Source organism: Thermobia domestica, chromosome 17 (genome assembly GCF_964235325.1).
Source record: "Thermobia domestica chromosome 17, izTheDome1.hap1.1, whole genome shotgun sequence".
NCBI classification, from domain to species: Eukaryota; Metazoa; Arthropoda; class Insecta; order Zygentoma; family Lepismatidae; genus Thermobia; species Thermobia domestica.
This window is the reverse complement of record NC_137470.1, coordinates 149,715,119-149,737,577: the sequence shown is the minus strand read 5'-3', so window position 1 is coordinate 149,737,577 and position 22,459 is coordinate 149,715,119. Positions and strand designations below refer to the sequence as shown.

Below are 22,459 nucleotides of genomic sequence, written 5' to 3'. Positions count from 1 at the left end.
CGGGAGCGCACTGCTAGCGACTGAAGCACCACGGGCGGGCAGTCTTTTTTTTTATGAAGAAACCCTGTATATGGTGATTTCAGGTTTTTTTTTTTTTTTTTTTTTTTGACGGTTCGCTATGGTGCACAGTACCAGCAGGTTTTTCTGAGGTGTTTCAAGAAATGTTATATATCTAGTTATTTCTTTATTTTTGTATGGTTCGAATTATTATGGAGTTTCGTTTATCAAAACTCTTTTATTTACTTCCATTCGTTCTTTCGTCCGGGACAGAGAAACACATCAACAGCCACTTGATGGATCACCATCACGATGTAGAGAGTCAAAAGATAGAAATAGTGTTCTGGATCGAGGTTATATTCAAACCGGAAGTGGTAGAATTAAATTCCATTTTTTTTTTTTTTTTTTTTTTTTTTTTGTTGTTGTTCATTATAAGGCGAAAACGGTAATATGTAGCGAGAAGCTTTTTCCTGTATTCGATTATCCTAAAAATACTGTAATATTCAGTAGAGAAACGTTACGCGGGTTTTACCCCTTCACCTTTTATTAGAAAAGTTTCTATACAGTTTATACACTAGATTACAAATGAGTAATTATAGTTCTTTTCTCTATAATTACCTCCTGCCAATAGAACTCGGAGGTTTAGGGTTTGTTGGTTAGGAACAACGACGCTGCTCGAAGCAGCTGGGTCTAAAGAAACCTCTTTCCCAAACCACTGCAGAGGCAGGATAGTATCTCCTGCCCAAAGCAGCGCGGAGATAGCCGAGGATATCTCTTGTCCGAAGGAACGCAGGGGTAGGGTAATATCATCTGCCCGTTGCAGCGAAGATAGGCCAGGGTACCTCTTGCCCGATGCAGCGCAGAGTTAAGTTTGGAGGAGTCTCTCACGCCCAGTGCAGCTTAGAGACATAGATAGGATTTGATCAATTGATAACTGGTATCTTCTGCCTTGATGTATCCATTATGTTTATAACCAGTATGTCGCGATGGCTTAGTGGTAGAGTGTTCACTTCTGATGCATGGGATCCTTGGTTCGATCCCAGCTCGCGCCAAGGAGCTTTATCATGGACAAACACCGTGTGCGTGGTTTTTCTCGGGGTTCTCCCGTTTCCTCCCACTTTCTTCATTCCACCATTTCATTCATTTCTCATCATCAGTCTCCTTTAGCCTAACCGGCATAATCGTGGGACGTAAAACGTAAAGATTTCATTTCATTTTCAGTTTTATAAACAGTCTTTGGAGGCGGACCCTGTGGAGGGGTTAAAGGGGTCTTCTTCGTATTTCTTCGTGTCCTCTTCGTGTTCCATCGGAGACGGCATCCGTCGGCTGCTTGGTGGTGCTTGTGCTAAAGGACGTGCTGCCGTTTACTAATACGAAGGGATATTACAATGCACTTCATTTTTAAGTCTCTACGAAAAACTGGAAATGATAAAAATCCACTACGATTTCCGGTTTTAATATTGAACTACGTAGAGCAAAAATAAGAAGAGGTAGCGAGAAGCAATTTTTTCTGGATCGATTTAGCATTCTAAGAATAGGTACCATCTTCTCTCTTAATCAGTCCGGAAGTGGTTTATTTCTATCACTTCCTGTTTTAACGTTGACCGCTATAGAATCTAAACTGTACTGGATAGCGAAAAGCAGGTTTCTGCAATGAATTAAACTCCCCTAAACGTAACCAAGAATATACAGGGCGGCCCAAAAGTAGGTATACAGACCAGCATCGATCAAATATGACATTTTAATTGATTAAGATAATGCAATTTTTTGCTTGGTTTGTTCCGTGTTTAAGGTATAACTGCAAATAAATTAAGAACAGATAAGGAAGAAACTAAGTCAATACCTGTATGAATAACAATAAGTAAATGATATAAAATGTTATGACTGATCAGTAGGGGACTGTATACCTACTTTTGGTCTACCCTGTATACCAGCTATACACTAATCTCTGTACTAAATCCGGAAGTGGTAGAAATATACTGCCACTTCCGGTTTCAGTATTGGGAATACAAGCCAAACTCCTTTACGTGATGTACAAATGACCCTGCTGCGTGTTAATTTGATTTGGTTTGATTTAATTTGATTTGGAGACTGGTACACTCAGCAATAAAAGTTCTTTCCGTTTGGTAAAATTTATTTTGGGAATAACGGTGGTAGGCCTGGAACATACAGAAAATTACATTCTTTTTAATTTACTGAAAACTGTACTCAAATTGTCCTTCCATCCTGAAGTTATTTACCAAACTAATTTTATCAAATAGAAAGAACTTTTGTCGGTGACTGTACAAAAGTGTATTTTATGTACTTACAAGTTAATAAATCAGTAGATCTCAGTACTTGCTAATATCTTTGCTAATTGCGTGAATTTTAAGACTTGGCTTTCCAGCTAATCAGAACGAATATATGGTGAGTATCGGAACTTTTTGAACCCAGAACAAAAGCGCTGTTTGTGGTCATTTGTTGCGCTTTTCCCTCGTTTGCAAATTGGAATGCTTTTAAAAATACTCATTTTATTTGATCCACGAGTGCATGGTGTTCTCGTCTCACCTGCATGGCGCATAGTAGAAATGTGGAATATGGTCAGTGTTAGTATTTATGTCTATAATACTGGAAATTTATAGAAGACGAATAAAATACAGGGTGTCTATAAAGTCACGTAACTGATCTGACTTCATCTGCGAAAATATGCTCCACTAAAGTCCGTATAACCGTGGTATGCGGTCATCTGCGTGGTAGAACGTGCGAACAGGTACAAGATTTCACTCGTAAGTTCAAAAACCTCCTCAACAAGACAAGTTATTAAGAGCACTGTCAACAAAATCAAGAGAATTGGCAGAGTGATGATGAACGACGATCTGAAAGCCATCTGTTTCACAGAAGAAAAATGGAATAAAATCTTCGAGTTTTTACATCCCATAGTTATGCCGGGTAGGCTAAAGGAGACGGTGATGATGAGAAATAAATGAAATCTTGGAATGAAGAAAGTGAGAGGAAACGGGAGAACTCCGAGAAAACCCATGCATACGGTGTTTGTCCACCACAAAGTTCACTTGGAGGGAGCAGGGTTTGAACCCAGGGCCTCATGCACTGTTTCACGGAAGACCATCTACAGCTTTGACAGCGTTGTGACCCGCAGTTCACGTACATCGACAAGAAGACTCAGGAGGCAACTTGTCATTCCTCGAAGCAGTGTTCGGAAAACATTGCGCTTCGCATTGAAAAAAGAACCTAACGTGCAAATTCTTCATAAACTGGAGGCGGAGGACTGCGCAGCGATGTGTTATGATTTGCTACAGGCTGTTAGGTTTGAAGGTTTAATAGAAAATGTTCTGGTTAGTATGAAGCCACATTCCACACATGGGGTTAATCAACAGAAACAATTGTAGGATTTGGACACTTGAGCAGCGGAATGCAGAGCTAGACTGGGAACGACACACACGCAGCGCTGATGTATGGATGGATATTACCAAAAGGAAAGTGTATGGACCATTCATGTTTGCAGAGCGAACAACAACGGGAGATATCTACCTAGACATGCTGCAAAACTACCTGATTCCTCAGTTGATCCAGAGCTCCTTCGTGGCTAAGTGGTTAGCGTACGCGCCTTCGGCGTTGGAGACTCGGGTTCGATTCCCCACGGGAGCTCATGTGGTTCGGATTCCACGTTAATCAGTAGGTCCACGTCTCATATAGCCTCGTTGCTGAAAGGGACGATAAACTAAAATGAACTCAACTCAACTCCTCAGTTGATCCAGGATGACATTTTGCGTAGCGTTGTTTTCCAACAGGATGAGGCACTACCTCAGTTTTCTCCAAGTGTGCGGGAATCCTTCAATATTATTTTCCCAGGAAGATGGATTGGTCGTTCAGCACCAAGAGCTTGGTCTCCCTGTCACCCGACTTGATCCCAATTGACTTTTTCCTTTGGGTCTTCTTTAAAACTTGTATGTATCAGATAAAAGTCACCAGCGTGAAACAATTAAAGGAACGCATCTACGCAACTGCGGCAGACATTACGCCATCTATCCTTGAACGAGTTTTTCGAGCCACGAAACAGCACTTATTCAAGGGCATCACCTTCAAATTTAGTGGTTTCTTAAAGTAGGTATGTCTATGTGAGTTAAAGTTACAATTATCACACAACTTTGTCAAAAAGTTCTGGTTCATATCCATGACGAACGCACTTTTTGATATTTTCGTCCTTACGTCAGTAAAGTTTATGTAAATGGAAAATGTTAGGTGACTCTATAGACACCCTGTTTAAATGATTGAAGACTTAATAGTGTAAATAGGGAGAACCTAATGGAAACAACTGACTCTCTGTATGCACGTAAAACCTGGAATACAATAACCTTACAGGGAAAAAAAATATTAATTGGCCTACCTTTATTGCTATAGCATGGATTGGTACGGAAATGGTTTCTCAATATGTACATGAGCTCCTCCGTGGCTAAGCGGTTAGCGTACGCGCCTTTGGCGTGGGAGGCCCGGGTTCGATTCCCGGCGGGAGCTCATGTGGTTCGGATTCCAAGTTAATCAGTAGGTTCACGTCTCATATAGCCTCGCTGCTGAACGGGACGTTAAACTCAAAATCAAGTCAAGTCAATATGTACATGACACAAAAGCAGTTTCCTAACACTCGGATCAACAAACGCTCTTTTTAACAAGAGAATTGTTTCAAGAACTTTGCTTTAATGTGTAGCACGTTTTTCATTGAGGTATCCACATTTCTGCTAAGCGGATACTAACATGTCTTGGAGAGCCGGCAATTAGTACTAACGCCACAGTACAGATTGCAGTTTTAGTATAAACTAGCCTTTGGTCGGCTGGGGCCTTCCATCCCCAGACCCTCACGTTTGCTCGGCCTATGGCCTATCGTCTCACATGCCTTTGGTTCTTAATACTCTGTTTAATGACTCGCAATTTATTTCTACAGCAGCGTTTGTTTTGTCACTCACAATGTGTTGACTTACTGTATGATGATGATGATGAAATCTCATTTTCAAGAGCTGTCTGTTTATTTTGTTATTTCTGATTTTCGAAAAAGAAATCCCGGATTTTTGTTGCACCAGACCTCTTGCATACTGCCAAGACAGAGTTTGATTATTTTTCTTATAACTTTGTAGCATTTCCACATCACCCCTAAAGTGTCCTGCTATAGGCATAGTCCTCTTTTAATGCTGGCATTCGCTTGATCATGTCTTTTGTATACTACCAAGTAGAACTCTAGTATTTGTCTGCGCAGGAATTAACAAATTCTCTTTTTTAAAACGAGATTGTTTCAAGAACGTTGCCCTAATGTCGATCATGATTTTCAGCGATGTTCCACATTTTTGCGAGGCGTATACTAACATATCTTGGAGAGCTGGCAAGCAGTACTAACAACATAGTACAGAATGAAGTTTTGGTATGAATATTCTGTCGTGGATTTTTTTTTTCTTTTTCAGATTCGTAAAGAAATATTCCAGTATATCAATAAGAAGTTTATATTGAGTTTAAAGTTAAAACATCCAATAGCTGTATCCACAAGGTGTCCCAATAGGAAGTGACAATACTTTGTGAAATGATAGTATGGGTGATTTTATGCACAAAAGTTCATATAAATATGGGTTCTATTCTGAACGATATGAGGCCTACAGATTGTGAACCCTTTTTGTTCTTATGTTGCTTATTGGTCATCCTGTAGTTGTTCTATAGAGGTGAAGTATGGCACATTGAAAGGTGGTGGAATGGTCTCACCAACGGTATACAACCTTTGGCAGTGGTTTCTTTGAGAGGAAAGTTATTGAGGGAAATTTGGGAATTAGTGTTGTTACCCAATTCCCTTAACTAATCTTAACTTTCCCTGTATAAGGTAACTACAGGATGAGTAATGAACAATATATCAAAAATGGTTCAGAACATGGAGCTCTGAAACCGTTGAGAAAATTAAATGAAGTCTTTCAGGTTAATGCCTCACAGTTATCCTGTTATGCTAAAGGAGGCGACGATTTAGGGAAGTGAATGGTGATGGAATGAGAATGTAGGAGGAAACGGCATAACCCCGAGAAAACCCACGGACACTGTTGTCCACCACAAACTTACTTGGCTGGGGATCAAACCAGAGATCCAGCGCACCAGAGGTAAGCGCTCTAGCAACTGAGCCAAAGTACCTTCCCCCCCTGAAACAGTTCAGAATAGGACCCACGCTCATATGAACATGAACTTTTTTGCTTAGTATCACCCGGACTACCATTTCACAAAATATTGGCACTTCCTCCCTGAGCACCCTGTATATCACGGTTTAGGTAGTATTACCTCCATGTATATCGTCTTTTCATTTAACAATTCCACTACTCCATTACGTGCTGATCTTTCGTAATATTCTATTTGTTCCCTCCAAGAATCCAATAACATTACTTGTATTTCTATAAACATTCGCAATGAGAAACTCTCATCAGTGTATTGACATGATGTTTTGAGAGTTTACCCAAGATAATAACATCAGGGTGGCAACAAAGCTGGAAAAACTGGAAAACTCAAGGAATTTGAGAACGGAGAAGGTCAGAGAATTTCAATTTGCCAAGAATGAGATTTTAAAAACATTTGAAATGAAAATTTTAAGGCTATTTCAGATATGGTTGAGTGCTTGTTTTTCAGTTGGCAACTTCAAACTTAGAATTTTATCTGTGTTTTCCACTTACGGTATTGAAACAAACTTAACGTTCTGTAGTTGTGCAAATATCTTTTGCTCCTGCAGTGGAATATCATATTAGTAAATCATCCACAAAATACAGTCGAATCAACGATGCAATGGTTAATTCATTTTCGACGCACACGTATTCCAACCTATTTTCTTTTTCATTCCCATTAGTTTCGATTTTATCGGAGCTTCCTGTTTTTTAAAGTGAATGTAACTTATTACACAAGTGAAAGTATTTTTAGATATGGGTACTCGTATTTGAGCTGCTTTGATTCTTTGAATTTTAATTCGCAAATTATTAACAGATGCTTATTTCGAAAGTTCCTATGAGTTTACGAAAGTAGCTGATAATAGTTGCACATCAGCATATGCATTGGGTCAATGCTTAGTGGATAGCAAGACTAATTTCATCGGACTCTTGACCTTTAAATATGGGATACGCCTGTAGATACCGAGTGTATTTTTTACTTTATGCTTATAATGCAATATTTATTAATTGTTATACATTTATACATACATTTTTAATAATTTTCCATCAGTAGTTATACGTTATCAGTAGTTATCAGTAGTAGTTATCAGTAGTTATCTCATAAGTTTTCTTCTTTTTTTTAAGTATTGTTTATTCTGATTTTAAAATTATTCTGACATTAATAATAATGCAGTAATTTGCGGACAATATTTATGGTACATAAGTTCAAATAAATGTTCATTCTCCCTCTCTCTGTAGTTATTCTGTGTGCCAAATTTTTATATGCTTTTTCAATGTCAGTACGAAATGTTCAGAAGTTTTATAAAACAACATTTCTTTCAGACGATATGTAAAAAGTATTTTGTAACTGGAATACAGCTTTTCAAATGAGTCACAAAACTGTTCTGAGGGCTGAAGGGTATTGCTCCCATGAGGACATCTTTGCTAGCACCTTTTCTCAAAAATACGCAACAAAGGCTGGATTTCTTTAGCAATTCTCAGTGAAATGAAAGGAAAGAAAAACGGACGGTCAGAATCTGCGAGCCAAATTATCGTAAAATAATACTCTTTTGTTTTGAGTTGATTTTGAGTTTAACGTCCCTTTCAGCAGCGAGGCTATATGAGACGCAGACCTACTGATTAATCACATGAGCTCCCGCCGAAAATCAAACCCGAGTCTCCTACGCCAAAGTAATACTCATTTGTTTCAAGTATACAATGAAATTTCATGATTTGCAATCCCTGTTTTAATGTTGACATCTTCATACCTTTACTTAGGAAAAGAAAATTGTAAACGAGTTTTCCTTCATATTCCTATGTCGTTGGTCTCGCTTGTTTTTCGACAAAATCTTTAGGTTTTGGAATTCTTGCATCGTAAAATAATAATGTTTCCAGTATATTGTGGAAGTAACGAAATATCATGATATATGATTCCTGTTTTGATGGTGACATCTTCATGCCTTTACTATGGGGAAGAAAAATCGTAAATGGGATCTCGATCATGTTCTCATGTTACTGCTCTATATCTTGGTTTTCGCCAAAACCTGTAAATTATGGAACTTGAGAAGTAAACAGATTCCTTCTTGGTGACGGTTCATTATTACATATTATATTAAACGAAGGAAACAAATCCAAGCAATCGATCATATTTCAGATTGTGGGTTTGAAATATTGTGCATGTTGATACTAAGTTAGACACGAATTTGGTGACGTAGTCAGCAGAGCATTCACTTCTGGGGCCAAAGTTCCTACTTTCAAACCATGGATGCGCGATGTGGGTTTTGTGGTAAATAAACACCGAGTGAGCAAATTCGCTCAGGGCTCTTCCATTTACTCCTTATTTACATTTCTTTCGCTCTTGCATCATTAACTCAGTAATTACTATTTTGTTTGTGGGGCGGCGTTGAACTAATGCGTTAGTGTGAAGTACAAACGTTAAACAATTAGCTTTCGTTTGTCAATAACTGTAAGGCACCTTCGTGAATTGTGCACACATAACGACTTTACACTAATGCAATCTTACCCAGATACAAACAGCATCAAACTGGTTTAAAGACGCATTAATAGGAAACCTAGGCAAAGATCTTTCGAGTATTTTCATACTACTGTAACATTTTTGAGGGAGTTGGCTGTTTTTATAAAATTTTGGTTACTTTATGAGCTCAACTTGTGTATATGAAGAGGTGAGTTCAAAATTGAGATTACAAACATTCGAGGTCTGCTGTATTCGTATCAGAATGCCGCTAAAATCTGTAGACGATTCTGAAGGTTGGTTGCTCGCTGCATGGCTTGACAGCCATAGAACTTGTAATAGCATGCAATTCAATAGCGCAAAGAGTGATCATCATATCGCTTAGCATCGAAAACTCTGCATTCTTATTCATTTTCATGTAAGTTCCGCAATAGCGGTATAGACCATCCATTTTCGGATAAGTTGAGTTGGTAACGTTTATTTGATGTTCATCCCAGATAAGTGTTCAACGAATGTAAAAAGTTCGTTACTGAACTAGCAAAGTTTTCAATTTTGAGCCATCCATTTGATAGAGCATCGAAAACTATCTGAGAAAGCAATGGAGATTTTCGCGTCACTCTTACCATTCCCGAGATATTGGCCAAAAAACAGTTCCGATTTCGGGAAAGGGTCTTTCCTAGTAAGATAGTGAAATCGGCCCTTGACCTAAAACCACCTAAAAAAAAAAAAAAAAAAAAAAAAAAATTCTACCTCCTCTCCTTACCGAGTTATCGTATCATATATGCTCAAAATTCAATATTTTTTATTTTTGTTAGGGGTGGTCGAAAAATTTTGAAAATTTCACAGATTGTAGATACTATCTAGATGTAAATGTGTATATTTTTTCAAAATCATCGATGCGTATTTTCTTTATTTTTTTTGCGTGTTGAAAATTTCAAAAAAAAAAAAAAAAATGTAGATAATTTTTGAGGGGGAACACATCGCTGATTTTTTGGTTAAAAAATTTGTTATACCCTTACGTACAACATATATTTTTTTCCGGGCCTGAAAATGATAACTGTCAAAAAGAAATAAAACTGAAAACAAACGTGTTTTTCGCACAGTTTTCCCACCATTTTAGGGCCCCTTCAAACAATCCTTTGCCAAAGTTCAAAATTTTCCTTTCTCTTGCGTCCCTTCCGCTTCTGTCGTTCTTCAGCTGCTTCCATTGTGTCCATTTCGGAATAGAAACACCAAATATATCTCTGTAACAGTGCTTCCACTTCAACTGAATCTTGCACAACAAAGTTACACAGCTCGCGGTAGAGAGCGCTACCGATAGAGAGCGCCACTATGTGTCTGGTCAGTGAAGCAAGTTCTGATAGAAACGAGGAGCCAACGCGAGGTGTGTGTAACTGCGTTGTGCAAGAGCCGGTTGAAGTGGAAGCACTGTTACGGAGATATATGTGGTGTTTCTTTTCCGAAACGGACACAATCGAAGCAGCCAAAGAACGACAGAATCGGAAGGAACGCAAGAGAAAAAAAAATTGCGAACTCTGGCAAAGGATTGTTTGAAGGGGCCTTTAGTGAGAAAACTGCGCGAAAAACACGTTTGTTTTCAGTTTTATTTCTTTTTGACAATGTTGCCATCACTTTCAGGCCCCGAAAAAAATATATATTGTTCCTAAGGGTATAATAATTTTTTTAACCAAAAAATACAGCGACGTGACCCCCTCTTTCAAATTTTTTCTACAATTTTTTGAAATTTTCAACATGCCAAAAAATAAAGAAAATATGTATCGATGGTTGTGAAAAAAAATTGCACATTTACATCTAGATAGTATCCACAATCTGTGAAACTTTCAAAATTTTTGGACTACCCCCACCAAAATTATAAAATATTCAATTTTGAGCATGTATGATACGATAATACGGTAGGGATTCAATTTTTTTTTTTTTTTTTTTTTTTAGGTAGTTTTGGGTCAATAACGACCCAATTTGGATCAAGGGCCGATTTCAGTATCTTACTAGGAAAGGCCCTTTAAGGACCCATATCTCAGGAACCGTAAGTCATAGGGAGATGATATTGATGTTGATCAACACCTAAGAGGATGGTAAATATTTTCGTACCAAATAGTAACCGGTGGCCACTGTCCAACTGGCCACCATTCCACAAATATTGGCCAAAAAGTTCCGAATTTCGGGAGATTTAAGGAGCCGTATCCCGAGAACTGTAAGTCATAGAGAGATGATATTTTGCGAATGTTTGCGAGAAACAGAAGGTGTGAATAAAAAGATCTACTTGTACACGTAGGAACAATGATAGTTATCCTTCCCGCTCTATCTCTCCATTCTTTTTTAAGTTCGTTCTGGCAATGCCCTTGAAGCATTCTCAACTGGTTAAGTATTAAAACTACTCAATTTTTTAGGAATATTAACAGTGAAAGCGATGTTCAAATATTCATACAGAAGTCTGTATTCAGGATGAAGATGAAATAAAACACATGAGAACCAAGAATAAATAAATAAATAAAAAAGTGGAGGCTTATTTGTCAACTGTCCAGAACAGAAAGCTTAGTTATATTTCGGGAAACAAATTTTACAAAGAACGAAAGAAAATCTCTTTATATGATGTATACACAGGAAGACGAAATACGAAATCTTTCAGATTTACGATCCATGCTTATGCTGTATAGGCTGAAAGAGATGATGATGATGAGAAATAAACGGAATGAAGAAAATGAGTGGAAACGGTAGAATCCCAAGAAAATCCACGCACACGATGTTTGTCCACTACAAAGCCCACTTGGTGCGAACTGACATCGAACCAGGGATCCCACGCACTAGATGTGAACGCTCTACCACTGAGCCGCTGCGGCCTCAGTAATGAATTGTACAAACTACAAGACATGGCATCTGTTTGTAGTATCGTGTCCGCCATGATGCTAGTGAATGACAATATTTCCTGTCCTAAGGTGAGACTAAGAGATCTTTTACTTAAAATACAAAATTGACATGTTTGTTTTATTAGCTTACGAACGTTGAAAAGATAAGTCTTGAATTTCAGTTTTACCTAACTCAGTTTTACAGTTTTAGCAGCGATTATTGCTTCCTTCAGATAAATTTGCTTTATCTGATGAAATTTTTGTTCTGGTTATTGGAATTCTTGAACTACAATCGATTGATTTGTTTCAATAGAAGCACTGGGAATAGTAGTCGTAATTGGGAGGTTACAAGTTCAGTTACTCTCACAGGCTATCCTGAATAACAAGTGCCTATATGGCTACTATATAGCTACTCCGGCGCAAGACATCCGAGAACAGAAGAGAATTTCTATTCACGTGCCGCAAAAAACGGTGTAAATTGGTTCTTGCATTTTGATTCTGTGTAGTTTGTATTCTTTTTTGTATTTTGACATTATTCTATATATATTTGTCTTTAGAAAATCTGTAATCTATTTGTTTTTTTATTTTCAGGGTCCTGTTCTTCCAAATCCGATTGTTCAACCAGAAGATGTAGATAAACTTCAGTTTCCTGTAGATGTGAGGGCAAGACTGGGTTATGTTTTTGATGCAATTACATTAACGAGAACAAAGCTACAGGGTAAAGTCCCACTGCTTGGCTTTTCAGGTGCTCCTGTAAGTACTTTGCACTGCACTCATTACATTTATGAGGATTCTCAAACTTTTTTTTTTAAATCTAAAAAATGCTTTTTGAAAATTAATTGTGTTGGGATGTAGAGTTCTAGTATTGCAGCGCAAGGTGGCTAGTATATCTGAATGATGTATGAATGAATAATCTTGGGCACTGTATTTTTCAAACCGTAAACTACAAAATTTTAAGTTTAGAAATTGTAAAAGACAATGTATGTATGGTACTTGTGCTCGAAATTTACACAAAATAAACTGGGAATAATATGACTAATAATCTTTAAGATATGAGGGTATTTTGCACTGAGAACTAACGATAGAAAATGATGCGGAAATAGACTTGGGAGCGTGACACTAAATAGAATACAAAATTTACAATTTTTCTTTTGCTTGTTTTTCATAAGTGAAATGAGATAATGAAATGGAACTTACCACAATCATAGATAATGTTATTCTACAACAGAAAATATCAGGACCTTGGAAGAGAAAGGGCGAACTCGAAAAATCGATTTTTTTTTTTCCTCGCATCAGATAGTCTGGACAACACATAGATGCCGCGTTTTGCTCTTGTTCACCCTTAGTATTCTCACAGTTTCTAGATAAACAAAGATTCTCCCTTGATATTTTTAGGAACTTGCAAAACTTTCAACTTGATTTCCCAACACCCTGATTTCAGGATTCGCACTTTCTCTTCCAAGGTCCTGATATGAAACCTGAAGAATTTTCAATGTTGCCATCCATAGAAATTACAGTGTTGCCAAAATAACATTTCCCGCAAAATCTAAGTTAAGGTAGAGACTAAAGGAACGAACTCAACTGCATGTGAGTCTCGGGTTCGATTCCCGGTGGGGCCACTCGGTCGAAAAAGTATGAAAAGCTATTTCAGGCCAGCCATCCTGAATGAGATTTTCTTAGGTTTTCCTCAGTCACACCAGGCAAATGCCAGGAACGTACCTGACATTCCCTGTCCCAATCCGATTCCTTCCTTCCCTTTCATCAGATAGTGTAATCGCCGAAAAACGTTATCCCTCATACGTGAGGGGTTAACATGGCCATAGATGCTGAAAGTCCAGAAATATAATTCCTAATCCTTATCCTTGAAAATACCATTCTGATATGCCTGAAATAACTGAGGAACAATCGGTAAAATTGGCCTCCGCTCAGGGACTATTTCAGGGGTACAGTCCCCTGATCCCCAACCTGTAGGCAACCCTCCCAAATTTAAAACTGAATGTTGTTTTTTAAACTTTCATCTGGGCATTATTTTTGAGTTCATGCTTTTGTATATTGAGTCATTATGCAAGCCAAGGTTATAAAAGACAGTATCATTAATATTTACTACAAGACACGACGGGGGTCTGAATTCTGTGTAGTTGGTGGGTGCAGAGACCAGCATGAAAGATAAATTATCTCCGTGTAGGCCGTTGTTTCCCTATTACATTATTTTATCTCAAATAGAGGAGGATTACAGGACATCGCCACAGGCTCATCATACAAGGAGCATTAATTTGTTTCCATTAAAACTTTTATATCTAAAAGCATTCTTAGAGATGCGAGTAGTAAGTGTAAAAATGCAATAATTTTATTTATTGCCCAAGAGAATGTTCGATGGCCCCCAGTGTAGTAAATTGTAGCATAAAATACCTTTCAGAAATAGACTAGATGTTTCCGCTGAGGGTTCATGTGCTTCTGCTCCCATTTAACCAGTACTTTCACATATGATATAGGTACAGTTCTGATCTTTCCCAAACAATTAACTGAAAACGTGGACAATTGCACTTTGCTTAGGTTTTTTAAGTTCACATAGTATATATTCTTTCCACATAATAGAGTATACTTTATGAGTGTATGAGTTCGTTCCTCGCTTCCGATAAGGAATGGTCAAGTAATAATTTGCGTGGGTGTGAGTGAGAGAACGAACAAATACCTTCCCAAATACAGTCGGGCGAGAGGTGCTGAAATGTCTTGAGGAAAGAGGCACCTTCTGGGTAGAAAAATTCCATTGTTTCGCTCTTCTGCGAATATCGACTGGCTAGGCGTTAGTTCCAAGAATTGGCATTGGAAATATGAGGGTTGGTTAAAAAGTACATATAACGATATCGTTATATATGGTGTGCGACGCGAATGTCCACTGATGGTACTTAATGAGTGGGCAAGAACCCTGGAATCCAATTCTTCATGATTGCATTTCACCATAACACAATCACAACACTATTGGGTTGTCTATTCCAGTAATCCACCAAGGGTTAAGGTCATTTTGAGTTTATGTGCACTGAAGTGTAACAGTTCACATGTTCACTCGGAAACACGAGATCACGAAAATCCGAACGATAGAGAATTATGCTTTTTATTTATTTTTTTTTTTTTTAAAAGAGCGGTCTAAATACATGCTTAAAACTGCTTATATATTATACTAAATTTCTTATACTAATACTATGCAGAAAACCAGTTTTATAACTAACACTCGACAAGTTCTATGAAAGCCTAAATGCTTATATAAAGGAGAAAATTAACATTTTTAGAAAAGTAATTCGTGTTTTAGATTTGAAAAAAAAAAAAAAAAAAGGAATTTTGGAGAAAATAAAGATGGGTAGCACCTATGACCAAGTGGGGATCAAATCGGCCTGTACAGCATGTATTGTTTTTTACACACAAAAAAAAATGCAGTATATTTGTTGAAAAGAAGCAAAAATAAACCTTTCATCAAAAGGAACAAAAACAATAAAACAGAGAATCCTGAATACATATTAACCCATAGAAATTAAATAAAAGATAACTCGCGGGTAAAATTGACCCCCTTGGTCTTTCTAGGGTTAATGCAATTATTATAGGATGTCGTACATATTACAATAAGAATTCACTATGGGAAACGTAACTTTATAGCGTAGTTATGTTTTTACTACTTTCTGGTAAGTATTTCATTAGATATATAGAATGATGTGAAAAACTTAAGAACGAGTTTGATAAACTAACATAAAATATTGCTTATTCGGTGGAAATGAACGGATCACCATCTGGATGTTTCCAGCGTAACAAATGGCGCGCACATCGAGTGTATCTAATTCCAATCAACATCACTAAAAACTTCATGAGTTTATGAAACTAGTGTGAACGTTTGAACAAATTAGTACTTCAGGAATCACATCCTTTCGAATCCAGGAAGTTTTTATGTGGGCACTCTATATACGGTTGTTCCAGTCTTGATATTCAGTCGTAAAATCGCGTGATAAACTTCAGAACAAAAATTTAAGAATGATCAAAAAAAAAAAAAAAATGGTTCAAAAGATTTTGATCTTGGCCAATAATTAGTTTTTGGATCAGAGACCTCAAAATTTTTGATACTGCCTTTAAATCTAGTTTTCGTATTGTTTTACAGAATAACCACATCATACTGAGTTAAGTAATAGTTTGGGTTTAGCTGCACTATATGTAGTTCTCGAGATATAAGGCGTACAAGAAAATTTTTGATTGAATCAAATATATTGGAATTTTTGAAGACCCTAAATCGAGTTTTCGAATTTTTTGTAAAATAAGCACATCATACTGAGTTAAGTGGTAGTTTTGGTTTGGCTACACTGTATAGTTCTCCAGATAAGGCCTATAAGAAAATTTTTGCCTGAAATATATTGAATCTTTTTATCCAAAAAGGTGCCGGTACTACGTACCGGCCAGAAAAAGCACTGATTATAAGGTTGTCTATGATTTACGCGTATTGCGTTTTTGAGGCATAACACTCAACCAGTGTTTCTTAAAACCATTAAACTAAACAAAAAGCAAACCTAACCTGTTGCTCACATGTGTAGTGAGAAAACAAATAGGTATTACAAAGTTATTTCCTCTTCTGCTATTATATTTCATTTTATATGAAAGTTTCATAATGTTTCTCTTTTCCCCTCCACGCATTTATGTACTGTGCCACACACTTTTCTCTAAAAGCCCATGCATTCTCAACCGTAAAAGGAACTTAGTTAAACTAGATTCACTTACAGAATGAGTAGTCTCAGTCCAATGATTCAAATATATAAGAGGGGGCGCGGTGGCTCAGTGGTAGAGCGTTCACCTCCGGTGCTTGGGGTCCCTAGTTCGATCCCAGCTCGCGCCGTGTGGACTTTGTGGTGGACAAACACCGTGCTCGTGGGGTTTCTCGGAGTTCTTCCGTTTCCTCCCACTTTCTTCATTCCACCATTTCACTCATTTCTCATTATCACCGTCTCCTTTAGCCTAACCGGCATAATCGTGGGACGTTAAACTTAAAGATTTCATTTCATTTTTTCAAATATATAAGATGTTTTCCGTTAGGTTCTACTATAACACATCGGACTTAATCTTCAGGTACCGAAATTTGAAATAGAGTAGTAAATATTACAAACACAATCTTGTTCTCTTTTCTTTCTCTTTCTTTAAATATTAATCTATTATGCTAGTGAAAGATAAAGGAAACACACCTGCGAAGGAAAGATGGTAATCCTTTTTGTAGAATTCAATATCGAGGTTCAATCTCAATGTATCAGTTTGCTATTCTAGTGCAACTAGCTCTTTTATCTTTATTTCTTGATTTTTCTTCTACATCTGTTAAAAAAATAAAAGCTTGTTTCCACCTTCAATGACGAGGAATTTGTTTGTGACAAAGACAAGACTAGTTTTTTATAATAAAACTGTGGTAACTAACTAAATGGAACAGGTGTTCACTACTGTTCGAGAATTGAGTTCTTGTATTTGACAACAACCAAGCAATTCATGCTGGGATTTAACCATTTGCTTTAACACTGTCAATGTGACCTTTAAATAATTCGATCTAAACATGATTTATAAATGTAGTATTCAAATGCAGGATGAGGCATAAGTCGGTTAACACTCCTGTAGCACACGAACGGCTTGGTGTTCACACTTGGTTCATAGTATATGTTGTTCGGGTGGATAATGGGCCATATTGTACGGCGGTTGCCATGGCGGACATCTTCGAAGCCCCCATCTTGGATCCAATTTTGAATTTTTAAATGGGAAGGGGGCATGCGGGGTATCTTTGATACAAGCTTGATCTCAGGGAAACAGTGGTGCAGTCCATTTTCACCTACCGTTATTGGTTAAGAAGTTATTGCGTCACAAAGGGTGAAAATTTGGCATTACAGCATGTGGCCTATGTGCTTTCCTTCTTGAGCAGGATACACTGCAAGGCGCCTCCGCCAATCCGCATGGACTCGCAACACCATGTCCGGGTTGACGGTTTCACAACATTGCAGAATTCGCTGCATCAGATGGTAGATATGACGGATGAGTTTTTGATAAACCAGGTTCTTCAGATGGCCCCAGAGGATCTAGCGGCATAAAATATGAGGATCGTGGTGGCCACTCTATCGGTCCCCGTCGCCCTATTCAATGTCCCGGAAATTGTCTATCGAGCCATTGGCATGAACATAACGCATAATGAAGTGGCGTTGGAAAAAAAGGTTGGGAAATCACCGTTCTCATTCAAGAGAGCAGGGAACACATCATCCTCGAGCAGATCACAATATTTCTCACCAGTCAGGGTGCTGTGGATGAAGTACGGACCAATAATGCGCGTCCACCAGATTCCACACCACACCATCACTTTTCCCACCCACCTCTTTGCTGTCTTGGCACCAATCTGGATTTGTGTCACTCCAGTATCTGTGATGTTTATTGACCTCTCCGTGGACGAAAAATAATGCCTCATCACTGAAAAGAACACGTTGTGGGAACATGGGATCCCCCTCACACCTTTCTATGGCCAATTCGGCAAACTGCACTCGCCTATCTGGATCATCCTCTGTTAACCGCTGCTGGAGTTCCAGCTTGAATGGGTGCCACTTGTTTAAATGCATCACCCGAAGCATTGATCACTGACTGATTTCTGTTATGGATGACACACGACTAGAACTACGTTTTGGGCCTTTCACAACAGCAGCCAACACTTGTGTCCCCTCGTTGTCGGCCCCTATCACGTTTTTTGAAGTGACCTCTTCATGTATGTAGTTTCATTTGGAAATGTAACGTTTTTGTAGCCTATGTATTACTGGTTCTTAGAAAAAGTGGTGCCATATATTTCCCGTTGCGTGAGTACGTATTGGTTATTTGTCTTCCCGTGGAGTTAAGAAAGCTACAGAAATTGCATTTTAATTGCAGTTCAAACCAATTAGTATTGCAATTGCGTATTTCTTTAAATGTCGTAGCATCAGGGGCGGCTTTAGGATTTTAATCTTGGATAGGCCCGCTCCCTCGCTTATGGATACATTTACATATTTGATTGCTTAATGACAGTGGAAAATTAATTTTACACAATTGGTTGATGTTATTTGTTAAATAGTTATCCACCGTTAATGTAAATAATGGAAAATATATTTACTCTTTATTGTATCTTTTAGCGTTTATATATTTTTCAAATTTTTGTGTAGACCCGTGCCCACCCGGCTTACCCGCTAAAGCCGCCACTGCGTAGCATATGCTTCTAGTATTTACTGTCTTTCATTTTTTAAAAGTAATAACGTACATATAATGGCATGTGTGGAATTAAAAATATAAGTTGTTCATTAATCTCTAGTTTCAAACATAACTTCTACAAAACAAGCCTCATTATTCATTACTGTGATTCCTTTCTGTTTATTTGTTTTGCAGATTTGTTATTACATAATCTGATCACACAATTTTCCAGACAGAATTTTAAGATGTTCTTGTTCAAGGAATCAAATTTCTTCTTGCACTTTTGGTTGTTTAAGAGTACAAAGGGGTAGCACCTACTTGCTTTGCTCTTGTCAGTTTACTTAATAAAATATGAAATACGATATATGGTATTTTAACTGAAAAAGCTAGTATACTATTAGTTATGTAACCGTTCGTCAAACAAAGTGCTAGAAACAACCAGAAAAACTAACGTTGATATGCAGATATTCAGATCATGTCTTTTAACGTCCAGTCGCCGTCACTGATCGAAGGTATAGTAGTCGTACGTGCCAGGGCTGGATTAACCCATCTGGAGGCACGAGGGTAGAAAAAAAAAATCTGTGGCCCCTGCTGATTTCACGTAATACATTTCTGTGAAAGTACAGTAGGAAAGTTAAGGGAATATGTTTCATATTTTTGGTCATATTTTATTTTATGATAATGATCGTATCTTCATGATTCTTTTTAGATAGCCAGTTCACATTTTGATCAGAGTGGAGGCCCTTGTCAACCTGGAGGCCCGGCGCTATATCCCCTCTAAGCCCCTCCCTTAATCCGGCCCTGGTACGCCCTGTAGTGAATATTAGTAGCTACTTAGTAATTAGAGCACATTTTTACCAATTAATTAATTAATTGAGCCATGGTTCCAGTGATGAACTTCTCTGTTCCTCCTTGCACTGTGTTAGTTTCTTCTGCGTGCGTACACCCATTTATGTTGTTAATGAAATGATTCACTTAAAATATCATCAAGAAAATGTCATAAATGCTTATCTTATATATAAAAGAGAACGCACAAATCCTTTGTTCCCTCATCACGCTAATACGGCTGAACCAATTTCTTTCATTTTTGGGGGGTTATTAGGATTTGGACCCTAGATGGTTTTTATCATATCACTTTAATTTTTAATTACCAGTGTCTTGAGATAATTGACCATTCAAGTGTCCATAACGTACAAATCCTTTGTTAGTTCATCATAGGTAAAAATAAACGTATTTATATGCAACCCGCATGACCGTGTCACTCGGCGGGTTAACATAAATGACAGGCGATATAATGTTAACATTTACTGCAATCTACTATGGTTTTTATCATATCACTTGAAAGCGAAAAAGTAAAAATTATCTAAGTAACAAAGTTTATTGCGTTCCGGGGTGACCGCAGCGAAGCGGGGCGGGTTAACATAAATGACAGGCGATATAATGTTAACATTTACTGCAATCTTCTATGGTTTTTATCATATCACTTGAAAGCGAAAAAGTAAAAATTATCTAAGTAACAAAGTTTATTGCGTTCCGGGGTGACCGCAGCGAAGCGGGGTGAACGCTGCTAGTAGGCTATAAAACAGCTATATCACAGCCTTTATTTTTTAATGAAATAATTAATTCATGCGTTTAATTACATTGTTCGTTTAGAAGATGCCTGGAGTTCATGATGGCTCAATGGTAGAAAACTTACCTCTGGTGCGTGGGGACCCTAGTTCCATCCCCGGCTAAGTAAGTTTGTGGTGGACAACATTGTGTATGTTTATCTGGGAACTCCCGTTTCCTCCCACATTTTCATTCCACCATATTCTTTCACCATCATTCTCCTGCCTTAACATTTATCTCCTTTATTTAGCCTTAAAGGCATAATCGTGGAACGTTAAATTGCAAGAAAGAAAGAGAGAAATATATTTTGCGTCTCCCGAATGGACACACGGACAGACAGAGAGTAAATGCATAAAGTGGTTTTTGGTAAACCAAAGTGCTTAATGACGAGATCTTGGTGTTTTGTGGAAAGTAAATAATCTTGCCTTTCGAACGCTTATGCAAAAATATCAAACAATTTTATTTTGTTTTATAACAAAATTTAGTTTTGGCTGCTTCGAAATAATATCCTGTACATTCGACTGGAGAAGTAGGAAGATTATCTTGTAAAGTTACTAGGAAAAGTGCTCAATGGCATGTGTTTTTTTTTTTTTTTTTTTTTTCAGTAACGTTGAAGTGAGTGCGATGAGGACACAGTAATCTAATGGTTAGAGCGTTAGAGTCATGTCCGCGTTGTCCCGAGTTCGATTCCCGGCCGGTGCTTTCCAATTTTCGGCGTCTACCCAGCGTCGTGATGCAAAATGGGGAGTCAAGTGAAAACAAGACCTGGCAGCCACTATGTTGGAGACAGGGCGACGCAACTCGCTGACCACGTGCTTGCCGCTAGGCTTGACGTAGTTCAGCCAGTTGCTAACAGATGGCGCTGGAGCAGGCTTAGGCTCACAAAATAAAACTGTTGCGCCAAGTGGTTCGGTTTGGTTTGAAGTGAGTGCAGTTTGCTGTACCGTTCAGAACACCATACCCTCTTAACCTACGAAGTTGTGCGATCAATTATTTGTTTCTTTCTCGAAATTACCAACAAAAGAAATTGTATAGCTACCTACGTCCTTCTGCTAGTGACTGTACAACATGCGCCCATCCAGTAATTTTTGTTGGGGGTGGTCCAAGCATTGGGGGGAGGGGGCACGTCCAATACTACAAACCACTACGTCTGTGTAGTATTGAACGGATATTATTCTGCACCCGAAAAGATAAGTAATTGGAAAATACTTCCACCCATATTTTCAGAAAAAAAAAATGATAGAACTAAATTGTTTTTATAAGAGAAAGAGTACAGATAAAGTGTAAGATCAAATTTTCGTGCTACATCAATCATTTTCTTGTTAAACAAGGATAATTTTATTGAGAAAGTGTATAAATGGATGTTGAGTTACGAATATTTTTTTTTGGGGGGGGGGATGGGAGGAGCGGATCCGATGGAATCGTTCCGTTTGTTGATCCATTCGATCACCAAAATCTTGCTTTAATTGTTTAATGAGATCAGCTAGGTCAGAAAAGTTAATTTTTCTGTTACCATTTGATTATGTTGGATTTCCAATGTCAGGACGACTCATTTTAATATTTCTTAAAAAAATTGTGCCACTCCTTAACAAAGTATACTCCGTTTTGATACTTCTTTTAACAAAATTACTATGTAGCCTTATAGCCAATCTGCACACTTTAAGTTTACTGTTTAGGAAATTGTCGACTAAGGTTCATACGAATCTCCTAAGGTTCCTGGCGGCAAACCACCAAAAATTTATATAACGACGAAATTGAAACAAACAAACCCTCAGTTCAAATAAATCTATATAACAACTAAGGCTACTAAAACCTCCATAAAACACTTCTTATTGCATTACTATTTTTTCTTTTTTATTATGGCACTTAATTATTAAAATAAATACACACCTCAAAGATCATGCGTATAGCTTTTTACAAGATGGTTATGGAATTATATCTTATTGATATTTTTTGTTGCTATGACAACGAATCTCTATATTAATACAAAAACAGCTACGTATATTAACAGCTAAGCAATTACGTTTCTATATCCTTTTTCTATATATTTCTTCTTCCTTTTCTTTAATAGCTTATCCATCAAATGAAAGCACATCCTGTCCAAAGATGTTGAAATACAAAATATAAAAATACAAGTAAAAATACACGTATCGTTGTAAGAAGAT

General features: G+C 37.6%; 1 protein-coding gene across 2 annotated transcripts in view; it reads left to right on the top strand.

The window, feature by feature from the left end:
• Positions 1-22,459, top strand: part of Urod (uroporphyrinogen decarboxylase) — a 62,118-nt gene that overhangs the window by 13,283 nt on the left and 26,376 nt on the right. For both annotated transcript variants that reach the window (XM_081744422.1, XM_081744421.1), the window contains exon 4: positions 12,075-12,236. In XM_081744422.1, coding sequence (XP_081600548.1) covers positions 12,075-12,236 — 162 coding nt within the window. The remainder of the gene's footprint in view (positions 1-12,074; positions 12,237-22,459) is intronic.